Genomic DNA, 20,778 nt, shown 5'->3' with positions numbered 1-20,778 from the left:
CTGACATTATTTTGAATGATCTTCTAAAATCCTGGAATGCTTTTGAACCACCACTGTTCTTCACCGTTTCTGACACATTTATGAAAATGAGAAAGGATTTGTCACGGCACCACATACGCGGCTCGGTTGTCTTTTTGGACAGCTTTGGATTCATCGTATTCCTTCCTCTGTTTTCTATTTCACAGTAAAACATTTAAAAGAGAGTCGAAGCTCGGTTTCGGACTCTTTCCCTCAAGCAGAGTGGTTTTCCCAGCTGGACGGGACCCTCCCAGCGTTCGGATGCATTTGTCACTAGATACTATGAACATGGTGGACGACGGCTGCCTCTCGCCCGGCAACTTCCACGAGATGGTGAAAGGTGGGGTGGCAGCCGTCGGCACCCGTGTCCACAGCATCGACGTCATCCTGGGTTTCACCAAGGACCAGGGCCAGTTGCTCAACCCTGGAATCAACACTGTCACCGTGTCTCAAAAAGTTGGAGTGGAAAGTCTAGGACATCCCGGAAAGCAGGACCATGCTACACACCCGTACGGGCACCTGACTCTGAGGGACAGCTCCGAGCAGCCTGCTTTTCAAGGTGAGATCCTCAGGGGTGTACTTTGGGTCCTTTTACTTTTTGGACAAGCATTTGGACAGTTTAAATATTGAAATGGATCACAGGAGTCCCTCACTTCTGAGGTCAGTGTTTGAGAAGATCTGGTAGATCTTATAACTTGAGAACTTCTCTCCACACATTAGTCAGCATCATCTTCATCATCTTCATCGTCTGAGACTAGTGATGTAGACCTGTTACTGCTGTAATGGTCATTAGCTGGCGTCGTTACTGGGATTGAGAGAAAACCTACAGTGGACTGTAGCCTCTGACTTTTATGCTTTCTGCGTATTTTAGTTTGAAGCGCAGAGGATTTCTCTTCTCTGGAGATGCTTTTCTCAAAGCTCTGCCACTCTAAAAACGAGCTGTCTTGCCGCGACAGCTAAATCTCTAAATATATTGGTGAGAGGCCTCATCCACAAGCTGATCCCCTCATGGAATTCCCCCTAATCTTCTCCTGTACAGAAACGAGATTGCACAATGGTGCATACCCGCATAATTATTTTTTCCTTTCCCTCAGATTTCTGTATCGGGTCCATAATCTGCCTTGCTTTCCAGGCCGTGGGATAAGAGAACCCTTTTTTTGGTTGATTGTCAGATGTGAATCTTCATGCCAGGGGAAGGTTACCAGTATTAATTAGTGTTAAATCCTAAGTTAGCAAATCAGCCCCTAAATTGTAAAGCAAAAGCGATTGTATAGCCATTTAACTTAAAAACAGATTTGTGGGGTGCCACAGGGTTCTATTGTAAGGCCTACGAAAGTGATTGGAAGTAAATGGTAATAGTGATGAATAGTGGGTCCACAGACATGGTTTAGTGGGTTTAAGGGGTTAAAAGAATAAATGGAGAGGAGGTGGATATGAGAAATGCTCTGGGGGCCAACCAGGATGAGTTTCTTTCCTATCCTGCTTAAAATGGGTGGTGGTGAAGATGAAGATTGATTTAAAAGACTCAGCTCATGTTCCTTCTTGTCACCTGCCTGTATGACATACCAGTATTCCTGATGCCTTTATTATAGGATAAGAAGATAGAAAGACATGCAAGTTTATGTTGCCGATTGTGTCTAATTGTAGACAGATAATGGTAGATGGCTAAATTACTAGTTTTTAATGTTATGTGGAAATTGATGGTTATGTTAAGTCAATATTTCTTACATTGTACCTTCTTTTGTAAAATAAATGGACATTTGTTCGGTATCTGTTCCATTTTCTGACAATTGCCTATTTGCAAATTAACCTATTTGAGTTTTAACTACATTTTAAAGTGGTGCCCCAATCAATATTGAGTTGCAAGTGAGGAACAGCAAAAAATAGGCCTATATAAACACTTAATGACATACAGATCAATGATAAGCATCATCATAAACATGAGACGTTAATATCTGGTTGTAAATTCTGCTTTTAATGTGGATTTTAGGTTTGAGTAACATGATCTTAGGCCTTAATTAACCTTTAATGTAGTTTAAAATCCCATCGTTTCTGTTGTGAACTACCTCCGATGCTGGTATTTGGTACATTTGTGCTGTTAGGAGTGTCCTGTTTGTCCTCAGGAGTCTTTTCTAAAAGGCGCCGCCTGTCCGAGATTAAAGGTGATCTGCTGAGGTCAGTCTTGACCCTCTGAAATGATGTTCTCCTCAAGTTGCCAGCTAGTCTGAGCGTTTTTATTGAGAAGTCCAGCTCCTGACAGGCAGCGTGGTGATCCCTGACCGGCCCTGACCTCCTCATTGTGCTAATTCAGCCTCCGCCATAGTTTCTTAATGAGCACGGACTCGGCAGCCTCTGGGCTTTCGTTCCAGCCTGTTGATTAAAGCTTCCCTTTCTGTAGCATCTTCCATACGGCAGGATTCCCTCGGCAGAATTTCTCCGCTCATTTTTAAATGTGTTGTTAAGAGTCTGAGAGGGGGAGCTGGTTAAACCAGACAGATACAGCATGCTAGTGCCATTAGTTTGTGATGGTGACCAAAGGTCTGCCAGTATACACATATTTATTGAGTGTAAATGTGTTTATTTAGTCAAAAGACTCGTGTCAGACATATTTGAGGAGGCCCATGCCCGTTAATTATGATTGGAAATGCTTTGACTGAGCTCTGTTTAAGGTAGCAGATGGCTAACTAAGCCAATTCACCCAGGCAATCATCTTCGCACTGGACGTAATTAACTCGCTGTAACTTCCAATTGACTTCCAATTGGCCACGGCAGCGTTTGTGGAGTCTTTTCTTAGAAATGTTAGCACTGTTTTCAGTGTGGAATAAAAGCCTTGAGCTAGATTAGGAGATGGGTCTGCAAGGAGGTTCTTGGAGGAATTAGCAGGTAGCATCTGTTCCTTCTCAGCTTAGAAGGTGAAAGCCACATGGGCAATAGTGCAATGCTAGGCACATGCTAGTGCAACAATTGTTGATATGAATTGTATGGAGTCATTTATGAATATCTGCAGATCCATGTCCATATTAGGGCTGTGCATTGGCAGGAATGTGGCGATATGTATCACGATACAGGGATAAACATTCAATATACTGTGATATAGGACACAGTGGTTTTTATTGTTATTATTTTTTACATTTTAGGAAAACTGACATGCAAAAACATGCGTAAAATCTAAGTACTTACTTTCATGTAGTCAAAACTGATCTGAAGACAACACTGCTATCTAGAGAGTAGGGTTTTCAACACAAAACGAACCACTGTCTGCAATGTTTTACGTTTTTATTGATAATAGTTTACAATTTTTCATGAAAACTATTAATTACAAAGCAATACTGTGTTTCTGAGAATTGATACAGTTTTGCAAAACTTCATTTGATATTTTCTTACAGGACATGTCCATAAATGCTCCAGATTTACTCAGAATAAAGTCTTGTTACATTAATTTACATTTAAAGTTAAAACCATTGTAAGAGTACGAACTCAATATGCAGACAATATATAAGCTTTATTAAACATAGCATATACACAGGTACTACCTCTGAAGTAGTATTGCAGCCACTACCAGTCAGTTCGTGTGCTTGTTCTCATCTGTGTGTCTTTTCTGGGCTCCTCAGACACTGAAATATTCTCCAATAAGTGTGATGGTGAGCTGGGAGAGGTGAGGAAGTTGTCCGATAGTGACCGGAAGTCTCCAGAGCAGGGGGATGAGGAACAGCCGAAGAAGAAGCACCGGCGCAACCGCACCACCTTCACCACCTACCAGCTCCACGAGCTGGAGCGAGCCTTCGAGAAATCCCACTACCCTGATGTCTATAGCCGCGAGGAGCTGGCCATGAAGGTCAACCTGCCCGAGGTTCGAGTACAGGTGGGTTTGTAATGCATAAAGATGGCTGTACAATTATCAAGGTTTATTAGACATATTTAGGTGTTTTTTAATTGCTTAACCAGGCCTACCTCTACAACACTGTCCTGAACCCAAAACATGGGGGTGTGGCTTATGCATTCCACAGTTTTATCACAAATAGGACTTTGCTTAAAAAGAAATGGCTCCAACTCTTCACGTAGACTCTTAATCTCACCCAGTTTGTGCCAATTTGTCAATCAGAATTGGCAGGCATCATAGTTTTAAGGTGAACTTAAGTGCTGTCAGGTTGACCCCCAGTTCAGGACAGTGGCCCTCACTGCGTGCTCTTTGGCTCAGGAGTGCAGGCCTTCCAGGAAAAAAAGGTTTAGCAGTTAACTAGCCTCAGTGCTGGCCAAGCTGGAGAAGATGGATGTGTTGTTAACTCTTAGGACACTCTTGTGGTACTCATGCCTTACTAAAGCTCATGCTTTCCTGCAGGTCTGGTTTCAGAACCGCCGGGCCAAATGGAGGCGCCAGGAGAAGATGGACGCAAGCGCCGTGAAGCTCCACGACTCTCCCATGCTGTCCTTCAACCGGCCACCCATGCACGCCAACGTGGGGCCCATGAGTAACTCTCTGCCCCTGGACCCTTGGCTGACCTCTCCTCTGACCAGCACCACGCCCGTGCACAGTATCCCAGGCTTCATGGGGCCTGCGCAGGGCCTGCAGGCGGGATACCCTGGCCACGGCTTCCTCAACACCCCCCAGTCCATGGGTCAGAGCATGCAGCCCATGGCCCCGCCCCCCTACCAGTGTCCAGTGGCGTTTACCGACAAATACCCGCTGGAGGACACTGACCAGCGCAGCTCCAGCATTGCCTCGCTGAGGATGAAAGCCAAGGAACACATTCAGTCCATGGACAAAACATGGCAACCCATGTGACAGTTGGGGCAGCCCTTAAAGAACTGACTGACAAGCCTTTAGGATTCATTGCATTCGGGACACATCAGCAGGGGTGTTCTCGTCCGCTTCAGTCGATGGTGAAGAGAAGATCATTCAGAGCGATTAAGTGCAGGAAGTAAATGAGGAAAACTGACAACCATGTTTATTTATTTTTCTACTGGATCAAAAATGACATTTTTAGCTACATGTTTTGGCTCCAGGGTGAAGCGGTGAAGAGATGACGGAGGGGTTTTATGATTAAACTGTGGGTACAGTGTTGCTTTCACTCTCCATGATAGTTCAGTGGAGCTCAAGTCCTCCACCAAGCAAACACTTCGAAGTCATCAGGCTAATTTAATCCAAGTGGTTTTGTTTCAGAATACAGTATACTAACATCATAGCAAATGGTACATTTGCCTCTCTGAATGGGCAGCCTGTTGTGTGCCTGGCCACAGTAACATCCCAAAGACCTGGTGATGAGAGTGAATTGAGACAGTGCATTGAAGGTGACGGTAGCTTCGTTACGAGGCTGGACTGGCCATTTGTGTGTATATTGTCTTTCAAATGGAATTTTCTTTAAATATGCCAGCATTGCCGCCCTGTCTTTGCTCTGTTCAGCCCTTCAGAACATACTGGACAATACATGGGAGCACATGTCATACAGAACATCTCAAGAGTATCAGCTATCAGCAGAATATTAGCTCTGTAGGCACAAACATGGTTATTTGAGGTGATGCTACAGAAGAACCACTTTTTGTTCAATAATGTTATAGCAGGAAGAACCTTTAACCGGTTAAATGAGAGGTTTTTAAGGTCCCTATAATGTTTACATTGGGAGCTGGTGGAGAGCTAAATGTGGATCCTCTGGGATTTCATAGGGTCTCATTTAAAGACAATTACTGGTTTAAAGAACCTCAAGGAGTTGGGGAGTTCCTGAACCTGATCTTACTAACACTCTTGTCGCTGAATGCAATCAGACCCTTACAGCAATGCTCCTCCAAAATCTAGCAGAAGGCCTTCTTCCTCCCTGGACAGTAGAGACAGTTACTCCAACAAAATCAGGGTAAACTCTTTTTAATGCCCTTGATTTCAGAAGAAACAATGTATAAGCAGGAGTCCCAATACTTTTGTCCAAATAGCATCAAAAAGGTTTCCGCAGTCGTTTGAGTTGAAGAAACATTTGGGCTACAGAATATGCATGAAAGCAATACAAATGAGAGTACAGCTACTGGGGTGGGTACTACATGTGGGTATCTCCCTCCCCTTAGCCCCCCTCCCCTTCTCATTGTCCCGTGCATCATACACTCTGATCTGCACAAGGATTGAATCTAAGTGTGATATGATAATCTTCAATACCAATTAGAAGCCAAGCTGTACAATTTGTACAACTATTTAACTTTTACTTTTAAAGAAAACCATAAGACTTCTGATTGGCTTTGCATTTTAGTCCAGGACTAGTCTTCATCCTGCATTAAAATAAACAACATAAGCCATCTAGTAGCTTTTATTCTCTAAGCATGACGATTATTGTGTTTTCTACTGAAGGAGAGCTAATGTGTTGTCGTGAGTCTCCTTGTTGGCCATATGACTCCACCCAGGGGAACACCTCTTAACACCCACTTAACTTACTTATATGTGATTAATTCTTAATTCACTTGACTGGCAGGTGCTCCTGGGAGAGACAGCACAAAAAAACCATCAGAGCTGTCAGAGTTCAAATCAGGCAAACGGCACGAAAGACAAAAGTCCTTTTGACCGTCCGTACAGGGCAGAGCGTCTGAGGACAGCCCCCCTCCCTTTCCCTGGATGTAATGAACGTGGTAGAGATGGGGCTGGCTGGGTGAGGGGGTCAGGCAGAAAGGCCTGCATGCCTCAGTGCTCGTTAGAGGAGAAGACCTGTTGGCAGGCAGGGCCGCGAGTGACCTCTACGTGCTGGGGAGCCGTCTGCTGGGTCACCAAACCCGCGCCGCCCTTACTGTTCAGCTCACACGACCCAAACCCGGCCTTTTGTTTCAGCCTCTTTAGGCACAGAAAAGGAGCAAATAATAAGGCTTTGGCTTCGGGATAGCTGGGGAATACTGTATGATTTGGGTATGAAAGGATTTTTTCTCCTGGTGTAAGGGTAAATGGGGTGAGTGGGGTGGTCCGATGCAAGATTTTGCTTGTATATACAGAGGTGGGTAGAGTAGAACAAGCTTACCTTTAAGTAAAGTGGTTAACAATTAATTCAGCACATATGTAAAGTCAAGGTTCACAGTAGTACCATCAGGATCTATCAGCATGAGAAGTTCATGAGACTCTTAAAATAGGGTTTAATGGTTCTTTGATCCATGACAACTCAAATAACCATTTGGATGCTTGAAGGACTCTTTTACTGGTTAAAGGGTTCTTCACACTGATGGAAAACCCTTAGTAGATGGTTATACACTATATATCTACATGTTTGTGGACAGATTTGGACACTTAAAAGGGTTATTTGGGGTAATGGTACAGAAGAACCTCTCAGTGGATGAACCTCTCAGATGTTAGAACGTGAAGAACCCTGTTACCATTTAAATGAAAGGTTCTTGAGGTATAACCCTATACAGTTTATACTGGGTGCTGGTGGACAGCAGAAAATGTGGATCTGTGGACTGATGGCATTATGCCTAATTCCAGGCATGGGCAGGAGGATTGAGTTGTGTAGCTGTAGAGCAGTGAAAGCACTGTGCTCTCTAAAGTGATTATGGTGCTCCATCCAGTACGTCTGAGATGAGTTGGGGAGTTCCTGATCCTGATCTTACTAACACTCTTGTCGCTGAATGCAATCAGACCCTTTACAGCAATGCTCCTCCAACAATCTAGCAGAAGGCCTTCTTTTTCCCTGGACAGTAGAGACAGCTACTCCAACAAAATCAGGGTAGACTCTTTTTAATGCCCTTGATTTTAGAAGAAACAATGAATGAGCAGGTGTCCCAATACTTTTGTCCAAATAGCATCAAAAAGGTTTTTGCAGTCGTTTGAGTTGAAGAAACATTTGGGCTACAGAATATGCATGAAAGCAATACAAATGAGAGTACAGCTACTGGGGTGGGTACTACATGTGGGTATCTCCCTCCCCTTAGCCCCCCTGTCCCGTGTCCTGTGCATCACACACTCTGATCTGCACAAGGATGGAATCTAAGTGTGATATGACAATCATATGACAATCAACAACAACACTGAAGTGCCACTTATTTGAAAAGGAAACTCTTTACAGTCAGTCTGTCAGTCTTTAGTGCACTCATGTACATTTTCATACGTCATGTTTTCATTTTTCATACATCCAGGCACTTTCTGTCATCCAGGTTTCAACCCTTCTCGAGCCGTTCCCACTCAGATACGTTTCTGCTACTTTGTTGTGAATTTTCAGGGTTTTTTTTTTTTTTTACTGAAAATACTGTTATGGTTTTGTTGTCTAAAATATTAGATTTTAGTAATCTGTGCTTTCTGACCCATCCTGTTGTTATTTGTGGCCCTGTTAAACCATCACGGGTTCATAGGTGGAATCTGTAAGATGTAAGTAGTGAACGTGCACATGTAGAGAATTCAATTCTGAATTAACAAATAAGCCAAAGGTTAGAAATATGCAAAATATGCAATCCTTTTTTTTGGAGATGAATAATAATATTTGTGTTTTTATTTTTTTCAACTTAACTGTACATACATTCATCCATACGTAGTCATTTACATGCGTTCCATGTTCTAGCTAGCTGTTTTACAGTTTGCTTTTTATTCTGAAATGAATTGTTGATGTTTATAAATATTGCTTGGAATAAAGAAATCTAGTTTGATAGAGCTTGTTTTTGTCCTCAAGTAAAAAAGTTAACCCCTTAACACTCCAAGCCTTATTACACACTAAGATGTATTACTGAGTAATGCAGGGACTTCTGTACAAACTGGTGGGGCTATTCTCTGGTATAATAGGTATAATAGTATAAATGTTTTTCGGCCCACTGGTGGACCCTAGGCTGAAAAAACAATGTTTTTTTGTGAACATTGACATGAACTAGGGGTGAACGTGTATTTGGGATGGGTGATATCATGCTTTGAGGTTGTTGCGATAAATAACATCACAGAGGCGCTATAAAGGGTGGGGTGGAGTTCAAATAGACGATTTTTTGGATAAAAATATATATATATTTTTTAATTGTTAGAGTTATGGGGCCCAGTGTAAAATCTTTTCATGGGGCCCAAAATCAATTTTTCAAACTTTTGGCATAATTTAGCTGGTGGGGTTTGGTGTGAAATGGTTCACTGTAAAGCAATCTGCCAATATCTTTACAATGGCAGTGAATGGGACCAGGGGTTGCCATGGGGTTGCCATGACTACTCAAATATAGCCACTTTATTTACTATCAAACCCCACCAGCGAACCTACCACCACCATGTGTCTTGTGTTTTATATGGAATGTTGTTTATGTTAAAATAGTGACAGATGTAAAGTAATAGGTTTTCTCTGGGGACTATTTTTCTTTACAACACCCTGGATGTATCCCTCCACCATGAAGGGGTGTTTAAAATGCGTGCTAGCCTAGAATCTTCTCAAATCATGGTAAAACAGTGTCTCGGCCATCGTGCAGTGTAATAACCTTCCATGAGGGAGCTTTTAGGGGCAGTAAACTCTTCTATAACAATCGTCTCCATCGTTTCCATTCAACATTACTATGTACAAACTCTGACTAGGTAAGTTTCTCTGGAGCAGAGTGTTGCTGGTGACTGATTGATTAGTGGAATCCCGGTTTAAAGATGCATGATCCATTAAAATACCTCCAAGTATATATCTATGTATGCTACATAGCAATCTAAAGTTTAGCCATAGTTAAAGTTAATTATGCTAATAATTCTAGTGAATTAAACAAACAATCATCAGGCTCACAGGTTTTGATAGTCTTTGTTTATGTGCAACCATTCGTTCAACTGGTCCAATGAGCTACAGGAAGCATTGGGATATTATTTTGCCCATATTGGGCTTTCCTGCCTCGTACCCTGGGTGCTGGGAGGACATGGTGACATGCACAGTAGTGTAGAGAACAGAAGAGATGGGTTAGGCCTTATGTCCTCCTCCTTTCCCTCTCCCTCTCTTTTTCGATCCCTCTTGACTGGTGGCAGGCGGCCAGCCCGTTAGGAAGATGAAGCTCCAATCAATCAGGCCTCGGCGGGTGGGGCTGGGGTTCAGCAGCCCCCCCCCCCCCCGGGCCCAGCGCTCCCTAATTACCCCCAGGCGCTGCTGCTTCAGCACATGTTCTGGACTGTCTGGTCCTGCCACAGCCGTGATCTCAATGTGTGTGTGTGTGTGTGTGTGTGTGTGTGTGTGTGTGTGTGTGTGGGTGAAGGACATAGACAGATGGGAGACTATGGGGACCACTGGTCAGGACCATCTGGGTCCTCAGAAACATAAAACAGAGAAAGGGCATGGCTTTGGATAGGCCCTAATCCCTAATCTGGCAATCATAATGTACTTACTTATCAGGTTGAAGGAGGAGATGCGTACGTGTGAAGAAGACCTTCTTTAGATCTTCAAAGGGTTCCTCACACTTGCACATTTTTGCTATAAATACGGTTCCGGTTGGCTTAAAGGCCACAAGGCATCATTTTTGAGCTTGTCAGTCAAGTGCAGGTTGAGCAGCCTATTGTGCGTCCATCAAACCAATCCGGGGCAGATCTAGATCTGCAAGGTATTCCTCAACCCGCAGTTCAGCAGTGCCAAGTCCAACTGTGAGCGCAACCAGCAGAGTCCGCATGAACCGACATTCTTGTACTGCGGGTGAACTTTTCTACGACGAGGGGAGGAAGTATTAATGATTGTGGAGGGAGGGGAGGGTGCTCATCAGGCTTAATGATGGAGAAAATCCCCCAATTAGAGCCTTTTCCTGCAGGCCAGGATGAGTTCAGCGCAGGGATTAGGACTCAGGCCGGGACCCAGCAGCCACTGTCCACTGGACACATTGGCATGACGGCCAGGCCAAGGCTGAGTGTAGGCATGCGTTCAGCTGCGGTGGCACAAAGGAACCATGGGAAAAGAGCAGCCCATCTACTGAAAAAAAGAGCTTTTGTTGGGAATGATGGCTGAATCTGATTTCTTTTTTTTTCTTCTATTTATTCAACCAGTCAACCAGGCTTCTGAAATATCTTTTATATGAATAAACTACATACAGGAAATCTAGAGCGTCTAGAGATGTCCAGCTGACATTTGTAAAGCCTTTATTTAATAATTTAATCATTTATAGTTTCTTAATCTTGTTTGTTAGACAATTATAAAATATAAATATGTGCAAGATCCTAAAAAGATTCATTCAGTTGCATGAACAAAGCCAATATTAGTGTCAGAACTGGTATTAGGATAGGTGAACACGGCATCAGTGCATCACTAATCAAAAACATCTCCAAATCAAGACCATGACTATGTCTCATCCATCTAACCAACGTGCCTGGTCATGAACAATGACTTAAAAAAATGTCTTACAGATGTCTTCAGTCACACATCTGGCAGCCCGAGGCGGTACACAAACCTCAGGCTAATCCTTGACCTCAGTCAGTAAGAAGATTGTCGCTGAGCAATGATGGCATTGTCCTCTCATGGTACTCTTGTGCTACTTCTTGTGCTTCGTCTCCTTCATGACAGCTCTACCTTCTGTTGACCCTCAGTGTTATAGTTGAATGTATAAAAAAATTGGTTCAGGTTGCAGGTCATCTGTAGCTAAAAGAAGATGAGTTAGATGAGTCCAGAATGATGGACTAGTTGTATAATATCTATGGAAAGGCACTGACCAATAGAACAGGATGCTCTGGAACAGCCTCACATGGGCCTAAAGTCACTGTGCCCAAGCCCAAGTGTTGCCTAGAGGGGTTTAAAGCTCCCAGCATTGGGCTGTGGAACAGTGGACCTGTGTTCTGCGGAGTGACAGAGCTCAATCCAGTAGCTTTGGGATGAGTTGAAGTAGCAGAACTAATCATCCAACCTGACCTCATTGATGCTCTCATGCAAGCAAATCTTCCTTACAGCAATTCTTTCCCAGAAGAGTAGAAGCTGTAAGGGGGACAAACTACCTATTCATACCCTTGATTTCAGAAGAAATGCTGGGTGTGCAGGTGTCTACAAACTTTTGGACATGTTTGATACATCAAAACAAACACAGTTGTTTTGCACTGTTTAAACCTGTATGTGGTGTGTAGGCCCAACCACGGAACCATACAGAACCCTTGCTGAGATTGACAATAGATACATGGGAGTGTGATGAACATTGTAAAGATCTGAAGAACCTTCGCTTGATGTATGGATCCATTTACATTTCCTGCATTTAGCTGACTCTCTTATCCAGAGCCACTTACAAGGTTACTCGTATTACAGAGGTGGGCCAATGTAGTGTTAGGAGTCTTGCCCAAGGACTTAGGACTTATTGATGTAGCGCAGCATAGTCACCCAGACTGGGAATCGAATCCTGGTCTCACACATGGTGTGGTAGCTCAGTAGCAGGTAGTGGTGTTATCTATTGCTCCACACCAACCAATATAAAGACCCAAGAACCCAAAGGATCCAAAGACCCAAGATGAAGCACCACGGGGTCGTCCCGTGCTCGCTAAATGCTGCAGGAGGCCCAAGTAACAGGCCAACAGTAACAGAGTTACTCATTCACACACACTCACCTTCTCCACACCACACTCCACAGCTGCTGATGAACAGAAACTACCGTGGCGTAGCTGGGAAAAATCCCTGCCGTCTGATCACGGAGATTAGTAGAGCGAAAATTGAGGAGGAGGGGGGTGGGGGTGGTGGTGGTGGTAATGGTTTACTTCATGAATCACTCATGAATCCCCCACAGACTGCTTGTATTCATTAAGAACAATTAAATCTCTAACGACTAATTAATTGCGTAATCTATTATTTGGCTCCCTTCTTTGTGGCCTCCGCTGGGGCCCAGGCTGGAGTTAACAGGCTGATTGGGATGACGCGTTCCGCAGGGCGGATAATAAGGGAAAGGAGCGGAATTAATTGGGTTTGATTAAGAGAGCTTTTCAATGGGACAGAGCTTTTTCGCATGACATAAGTGGAGGTCAGCGAGGGAGAGGGCGGTGGAGGTGCTGGATTTGTGGGCTGGCGCCAGTTTTTCGTGGCCCCGTTTTCTCCTGTCCTCTCTTGTAAACAGCAGAGCTAGATTAGATTAAAATGACCACGTCTTGAAGGAGCAACAGTAGTTGGATTAAAGGGCCCATGAATATTTCATTTTTTAAGATCCACTTATGATGTTGGTGTGGATCTACAGTATGCACTAAAACAGTCCTAATTCTTTCTTAGAAGTTGGAAAAGCACATTTTTTTGTCTTTATTTCTTATTATATAATTATACATGCTGTTAATTAGTGTGCTGTTACTGTACCTTTAAGACCTATATATGTAAATGTAAGTGTTCTGATTGGCTGCCCAGTGTTTCTTTAAAAATCAGCCTGGTTTGAAACCCTAACCTAAATGTGAACAGGTGGAGACAAACCTCAGTAGGCCCACCAGGCAAATTTATGTAAATGAGCTTATGTAAATGACATCACACAAACAATAATTTCAGTTTCCGAATATGGACTGGAATTAGGTTCACATGCTGGCCCATCACCACAGTTTTAGACTGTATTATACATAGCCTGTTTACAAACAGTGCACAGGTCATTCCAGGTCATTTTTCTCCTTGGATAAAGAAAGGCCTGTGCTGGCTAAGACTTAAGCATTGCATCAGACTGATGGAACTGGTCAGTGCAGGTGTGTCTGTAATCTAGCTGACTGGTGATCTGCGGAGTGATGCGCGCACCCCTGCGACACTAAAATCAGAAATAGAAGCGGTCACCTTTTATGAACTGCAAGCGCATAAAACACGTATAACAAGATTACTGCTAAATCATCACAAACATGACGGGTGTGGAGGACTGGGACTTATTTCTGCTCCCTGTTAGTTCATGTATGCTGGTGAGGACTACTGGCTTCCAGACCAGGGTGTTGGCGCCACCTAGAGGTGCAGCTAGATAAGCACAGCTTCCTGCAATCCAGTTTTTCAGGTGTCCTTGTCAGCTTGCCATCTGCATTAGTCCTTGGGTCATTGCTTAAGGGTTGTTACTGTACTTGCTCAATGCTTGGATTTAGTTTGATGGCCCTTGCATGTCCAGACAATCATGGTGAAGCAAATACAATACAAATATATTAACATTAATAAAGTAGAATTTCACTAAAACTTTAAAACTATACTACTTGATTTGCTTAATTTGTGCAATTTGTCAAAAGTATACAGACATCATCATTTATGTAAGTAAATGTGAAAATGTACTTCATTTACTACATTTTATTTAAGTAAATGTGAAAAATTATTTAATTTACTTAATGTTTTTAAGTAAATGTGGAAAAAATAATGAAAAAGCAACTTTAACAAATAAATAATTTTTTTATTCCAGCGAATAATCAGTGGTAGTGTACCAGTCCTTGCATTAGTGTGCAATTTTATTTAGCATTGTCTATGTTGCAATAAAAACACAGTGCTGAAATGTGACTGGTTGATGGGACATTTCACTTGAGGTCTTTGCCAAGGACATCTTCATACTACCAATAGAGAGTCAGAATGGTACATATTTATACTTCTCATCCAATCACAGTCAAATTCACACTTTCTGGATGGCGTGATTTATAACATAAGATAATCCTTTATTAGTCCCACAGTGGGTAAATTCTCAGTGTCACAGCAGACAAGGGATAGCAAGACACTCAGATACAAAAATGTAGATAAATTATATATATATGTATATATATATATACAAAATAAATAATAATAAAAGTAAAAAAAAAGCAATAACAATATTAATATGTTATTTACAGATTATTTACAGATCTGAATAGGGTTGTTGTTTTGGTTTTTTTAACAATGACAAACTGGAATCAAAACAAAGGGAAATGAAATAGGAGTAACGGAGCTATTTTTAAAATTTACAGAGTAGAAGTAAAAAGTCCGCTGAAAAATAATTACTCCAGTAAAGTATAGATATAGTATAGATAAGTATAGATATAGAGCTTGTAGCTTGTTTGAATACTAATGATCAGTACTGCAGTTTCTCTAAACCAAAACCCTATGTGCTGAGCCGCCCCCTGCTGTCTGCTTGCTGCTGTTGCAGGTCCATTTATTGGACCCTGTTACCCTATGTTACCCCCCCCCCCCCCCCCCCAAACATTCTCCTGAACTCCTCCCTCCTAACCCCTGGTGTTTTCCCTCCTTACTGTTTCCCTCTCTCTCTTTCACATGTATTGAGATGCCCGTTTCCAGCTGTTCCACTCCGGTTCCGCCTGACCTGGCTCTCCCTTACCTCCTGCCCACTGTCCTGCTCTGGGGCCTCATCCTCAGCTCAATGCAGGACTTTATCATCCCCCTCACATTTTCATCTTGTTTGGCATGATGCCACATTTACCCTTTTATTTTTAATTCAGTTTAGTTTTATTTTTTTTATTCCTGTTTTGATTTTTATTATTATGATCTGGTGTCGACCAGAGTAGGACGGGTTCCCCTTTTGAGTCTTGGTTCCTCTCGACCCGAGGAAGTTTTTCCTTGCCACTGTTACCACTAGCTTGCACCCGGATCTCTGAAAAGCTGCTTATTAAAAAGCACAAATAAATAAAATTGAATTGAATTAAGCAAAACCATGAAAGAAAAGCCTTTGGTTTCAACCATGTAATAAAGATGGAACGGGAAGAACCTTTATATAGAGCGCGATTCTCTTAATACTCACACATCAGATAAACAGCTCAGTGAGATCTAGAGCCCGGATAAATACAGCCTCCACACGGCAGGGTTAGTTTAACACACAGTTACTACGACCCCCACCTCCCCCCCTCAAAGTAAACTACGAGAAACTACACATCCACTAGGGCTGGGCGATATGGTAAAAATACTATATCACGATACATGTAATCATAAACTACAAACATCAGTATCTACAGATTCTTATAATCTACTATTCAGATCCTCTCCTGTACTGAATTTATACAGTGATTTATACTCATCATCTGCTGCTCTTCATCTAATGAACCCAGTCTAATTACACTGTTAGTAATGAAGCCTGCAGCTGATCAGTGTTTATTAAGCACTAACAGTCTCCTCCATATGCTTAGAGATGTATATTATGTATCACGATAACATTTATCACGATACGATAAACATATCGTCATATTGCCCAGCTCTAACATCCACCCTCATATAAATTCACAACACTTCATTTTTTGGAGGTTTTTATGCAGAGATTTATGAAAACACACTACAGATGTCACATACATAAAATAAATCTCACTTTATCACACTGATATTTCATCTTCTACTTCTGCATTCAAAATACATTTGCCAACAACATCTTTTCACTAATAATATTAATCTTAATGCAGATTTTTTTCTGTATTTATGCTGGAGTGCTTGTGTGGTTCAAAAATATAGAATTGTCTGGCATGACCTTGGAACTGTTAGGACAATTATTGCTGGAAACAAAGTTCATGTTTTATTATAAAGCTAATATTAATTAAGATCAAATTATTGCAAAATCATTAAGAATATTAATAATTTCTATTATTATTGTGTTATTTTATATTCAATCACAGCTTACACAATATTATATATAAAAAAATACCAAAATATATTTTGGGAACAACAAGAATGTAAATAGAATAGATTTTTTATTTAGATCTGCCTCAAGATTTAAAAACCCCTTTTGAAAATATGATGAATTCTGGATATTCAAGTATAATAACTTTATCCCTGACGTCACAGAAATTCATCAGTAATTTCAGAAGCATTTATCATCTTTTTATTTTTGGGGATTCTCAGTTGCCTACTGATTATCCAAACCTGTGAGGGTTCACAAGCCAACTTATTACATCATTTTATACATCTATCTGCAGCCGAATTACTTCATTTACTGAAAATATAGAGATTCCAGAGGCTGGAACTGTAACGTAGGTTCAAGGTCGTACAGTGAAGTCCACAAGATCCTGTCCGTGCTGATCTGGAGAAGATGCTGGAGAAGATCTGCACCAAAATCCCCCTTAATGTTAAGTATGTAAGCTTGCATTACCATTGTGTGAACAACAGGAAAGGCTACATCCCTAACCCATCACCTTGTGTATGGATTTATGTCTGCGTAAGGCGCTTGGGTCAGCAAACGACTTTGGGCAGATATTGCAGGCGTACGGTTTCACACCTCTGTGGATGTTCTGGTGGAAATTCAGGGTTGCTTTTCGGGTGAAACTCTTCCCACACTGAGAGCATGTGTAGGGTCTCAGAGCAGCATGGGTTTTAATGTGAACTCTCAGTCTTTTCTCTGACATCACCCTTTTCCCGCAGATATTACAACTGATCTTGCTTTCTGCCTGCCTCTCATTATTGTGGGCAACAGCAGCAGTCACAGTGCCATCGATCTGTATGAAGGTACACTGTAAATCTGGTGTCTGTGGCAGGGACATATCATGCTGTAGCTGGTCTTTCCCCCTTTCTTCGTCTTCCTCGGCTCTGGTAGACTGAGCGTAGGGTACATAATGGGCGCTCAGGTCCTCCATGTCCTCCCGCAGTTCGTCCCGACCTGGAGAACTCTCCCCTTCCTCCTCGTAGTCTTCAATGGTGCAGTTGTTCCAGTTAAGCTGTGACCCAGATCCAGTCTTGTTCTCGGATTCAGACTTGAGGTCAGGACTGGGGTCAGAAAGCTGATCGTTTCTTTCTGCGCCTGTAGAACAATAAAAGAAACCATTCACTGGCAACAAACGTATACGTATACGTTTAGCTGGTTCTCAATGGTTCAGCAATGACTATCAGTGCTTTAGCCTGTGAGGACATACCTCTGAAGTCTCATGCACTGCCTGTGAGACTCGCACATTATTGGCAAATTTCACGGCCTCACACCAAAAACTTCAAAGGTCAGTGCATTCTCGAGGCATTGTGGTTCTCTATTCAACTGTACAGACTAACTGGAGCGATAGACTGATGGCATTTGTGATAAAACACACACACACACACACACACACACACACACACACACACATATCTACTAATACAATATGGCATTTGAGAAATATACACCCATCAGCCATAACATTAAAGGCTTAATATTGAGTAAGCCCCCCTCGTGCCACCTAAACAGCTCTGACCCATGGAGGCACAAGATCTTTAAAGGTGACCTGTGGTATCTGGCACCAAGACGTTAGCAGCAGATCCTTTAAGTCTTGTAAATTGTGTGGTGGGTCCTCCATGAGCATCCACGAGCCTTGAACACCCATGACCCTGTCGCCGGTTCACATTTTGGAGGTACTGACTACTGCATACACCACTGAACACCCCATAAGACCTGCCTGAGATTTTGGAGATTGTGGGACTGACCCAGTTAACAATCCCAGTTGTCAGGCCATCACTACCTCTTGGTGGGTGCTGTTGTATCCAGATAATCAATGCTGTTCGCTTTTAATGTTGTGGTTTTAATGTTGCTGCTGATTGGGGTATGTATTTGTGAAAGTCACTACAGTTATTATAGAATATATAATAATAATTATATATTTTTTGTATTCGTTTTTAATTTAATACACAATTATGTGTTTGCATATCCTTACCATCCACAGTGTTCTGCATGCAGGGTTGTGTAACACACATCTCCGTCACCTCCTCTTTAACTCCTGCAGACGCAGGCCTCTGCCTCTGCAGCACCACAAACAAACACACACAATAATATGCAATATTTTCCAAATTATTATATGATGTGAATCCCTAAATTACTGTATAAAATAATATTTATCAAATTTAAATGTATGTAAAACACATTTCCTTTGTTACCACATTGATATTATAGGAAAATCTGCCTAAAATCTGCCTAATTAAATTATTAAAAATTAAATATAAGCATTCAGCTTGTTTTAGTGTGAAATGCTCCGTTCTAGAAAAACTTACTGTGTCATAAAAGTTCATAGAGATAGTAAATAAAACCAGATGTCTGAAGGTACCTCACAGAAAGTTATTACATGGTTATTAAATGAAAACGCTGCCTGATGCCTGGGACACTGCCTGGTTTTTAAGGGGTCATAAAGGGAAAATTGTCCCCAAAGGAAAAAAAATCTTTCAGATTTGCCACAATTTTTACCACCATCAACATTACATAGAAAACTCAGAGGACAGGAGATGGGTTCACTGGTGGTTTTGGATAGTAAATAAAATGACTTTGTAGGACAGTCATGGCGCCCCCTGTTTCCTATCAGCACAACCGTAAACAAATCAGATGTGGCGGAGTTTCACACCGAACCCACTCTGAATGACTTCATTATTATTACTATTATTATTATTATTATTATTATAACTTAGTAACTAATCAATTTATGCAAAACCTGCTTTGAAATTCCCAGAATTTAATACATCCAATAGACCTTAGACAAGTCTTACCCGCTGACCACTTCTGACCGCTGCAGTATTAGTCCCCATACTGATAGTCTTTTGCTTAGAGTCTGAAATGAGAAAGCCAGCGGCACATTTAGAAACTTTAGCCTTCGGAATGATCATGATACCTGCAGAACCAAGTTAGAGAGGGGCGATATGTTAAAAATACTATATCACAATATTTAAGGACTTTTTTCATGATCCACGATATTTATCACAACACATATAACCACAGATTAAAAACATCAGTATCTGCAGATTCTTATAATCTACTATTCAGATCCTCTCCTGTACTGAATTTATACAGTGATTTATACTCAACATCTGCTGCTCTTCATCTAATGAACCCAGTCTAATCACACTGTTAGTAATGAAACCTGCAGCTGATCAGTAGATGTCTATTAAGCACTACCTCACCTCCATATGATTAGAAACGTGTATCACGATACGATACATACATTTGTCACAATACGATAAAATATTGTTATATTGCCCAGCTCTAATATCAAGGTACAAAAATCTTTTTTTTTAAATATATATATATACTTTTTAAATATTTATAGATACAGATCATCCTCTTTATTAAATTAATGTAACAATCCATCCCTCAATTTAATTAACATTTCCCTCATTGGAAGCTTTATTTAAAGCGAGGTTTAAATCATTTCTTATATATGAGGGAATAATTGAAGTCTCTATATATTACTTTTCTACCTTGACACTTGGACAACATGAATTATTTGAATATTGTAACATCATTCTAGTTATAATTATTAATTATTTTTATTATAACAGACCAAAGGAATACAACAGGTACCTCTATACATTTCTATGTCTCACAGCTCAGTGAGATGAGGGTTACCACTACACTTACAGAAATACCCTTAATTATAACTCATGCAGAGACCCTGCAGAGACCCTGCAAAGACCCTGCAGACTCAGGAGAGGGGCTGAGAAGTAAACGCAGGTGCAGGGTGCACCCCTGTAGCACTGACCGTGGGATTTTCCAGCCCCATCCTCTGCAACTCTGCCGTGTCTCTCCTTAGTCTTCAGGGGAACAGCTTCTGGATCAGCTGAACTGTTCGGCTCTGCGATGAAACTCTGCAACTGTCGTCTCAGCTCTTCGTTTTCAGACGTGCATCTCTCGATTTCCCTCTGCAGAGACGTGAAGACGCTGTCGGCTAGAGCGCAAATGTCCACCGCTGCAGTTTTCAGCAGCATGTCCAGAATAGCGGTGAGCTGGACATGGAAATATGTCTCTGCCATGGTTTAACTGGTAACTTCTCAACTCCGCTGCTAGCCTAATCCACTTCAGCCCTCTTTGTTTTTGCTCTTTGAAAATAATGGAGCAGGTCGCCACCAACTGGCGTGAACGGAAGATCTGGGGATCAGCGCAGTTTGCTCGCCAACTTAAAGGCCCGGCAATAAAAAGCTTTATTAGGATTACAGGACTTCTAGTCCTATAATATACATCACAGTTAGCTCTAATAACAGCAGAGTTAAAATCGTAGGAGTAAAAGCTGTGTATAGACAGTTTGCT

At 41.8% G+C, this 20,778-nt stretch overlaps 2 protein-coding genes across 2 annotated transcripts; one reads left to right on the top strand and one right to left on the bottom strand.

Annotated features, from left to right (window-relative positions):
- The first annotated feature begins 279 nt into the window (after positions 1-279).
- Positions 280-4,801, top strand: rx1 (retinal homeobox gene 1). Its single transcript, XM_072660662.1, has 3 exons — positions 280-592; positions 3,630-3,880; positions 4,358-4,801. Exons 1-3 carry the CDS (start codon positions 280-282, stop codon positions 4,799-4,801), a joined length of 1,008 nt encoding a protein of 335 aa, XP_072516763.1.
- Positions 4,802-16,062: 11,261 nt separating this feature from the next.
- Positions 16,063-20,579, bottom strand: LOC140538183 (uncharacterized). Its single transcript, XM_072660628.1, has 4 exons — positions 20,234-20,579; positions 19,245-19,306; positions 18,425-18,509; positions 16,063-17,547 (listed from the first exon to the last, which is right to left on the bottom strand). Exons 1-4 carry the CDS (start codon positions 20,502-20,504, stop codon positions 16,934-16,936), a joined length of 1,032 nt encoding a protein of 343 aa, XP_072516729.1. The 5' UTR covers positions 20,505-20,579; the 3' UTR covers positions 16,063-16,933.
- Between the last annotated feature and the right edge of the window lie 199 nt (positions 20,580-20,778).

Source organism: Salminus brasiliensis, chromosome 17 (assembly GCF_030463535.1).
Source record: "Salminus brasiliensis chromosome 17, fSalBra1.hap2, whole genome shotgun sequence".
Taxonomy (NCBI): domain Eukaryota; kingdom Metazoa; phylum Chordata; class Actinopteri; order Characiformes; family Bryconidae; genus Salminus; species Salminus brasiliensis.
This window is presented reverse-complemented; position numbering and strand designations above follow the sequence as displayed.

Excerpts from the sequence above, each read along its gene's own strand:
- LOC140538183 (XM_072660628.1), bottom strand. The coding sequence starts at position 20,504 with ATGGCAGAGACATATTTCCATGTCCAGCTCACCGCTATTCTGGACATG. Across the intron at positions 18,510-19,244 it reads CGGTCAGAAGTGGTCAGCGG|AGGCAGAGGCCTGCGTCTGC; the intron begins GTAAGACTTGTC and ends GTGGTGCTGCAG. Across the intron at positions 17,548-18,424 it reads CATGCAGAACACTGTGGATG|GCGCAGAAAGAAACGATCAG; the intron begins GTAAGGATATGC and ends ATTGTTCTACAG.
- rx1 (XM_072660662.1), top strand. The coding sequence starts at position 280 with ATGCATTTGTCACTAGATACTATGAACATGGTGGACGACGGCTGCCTC. Across the intron at positions 593-3,629 it reads TCAAGGTGAGATCCTCAGGG|ACACTGAAATATTCTCCAAT; the intron begins GTGTACTTTGGG and ends TGGGCTCCTCAG. Across the intron at positions 3,881-4,357 it reads TGCCCGAGGTTCGAGTACAG|GTCTGGTTTCAGAACCGCCG; the intron begins GTGGGTTTGTAA and ends GCTTTCCTGCAG.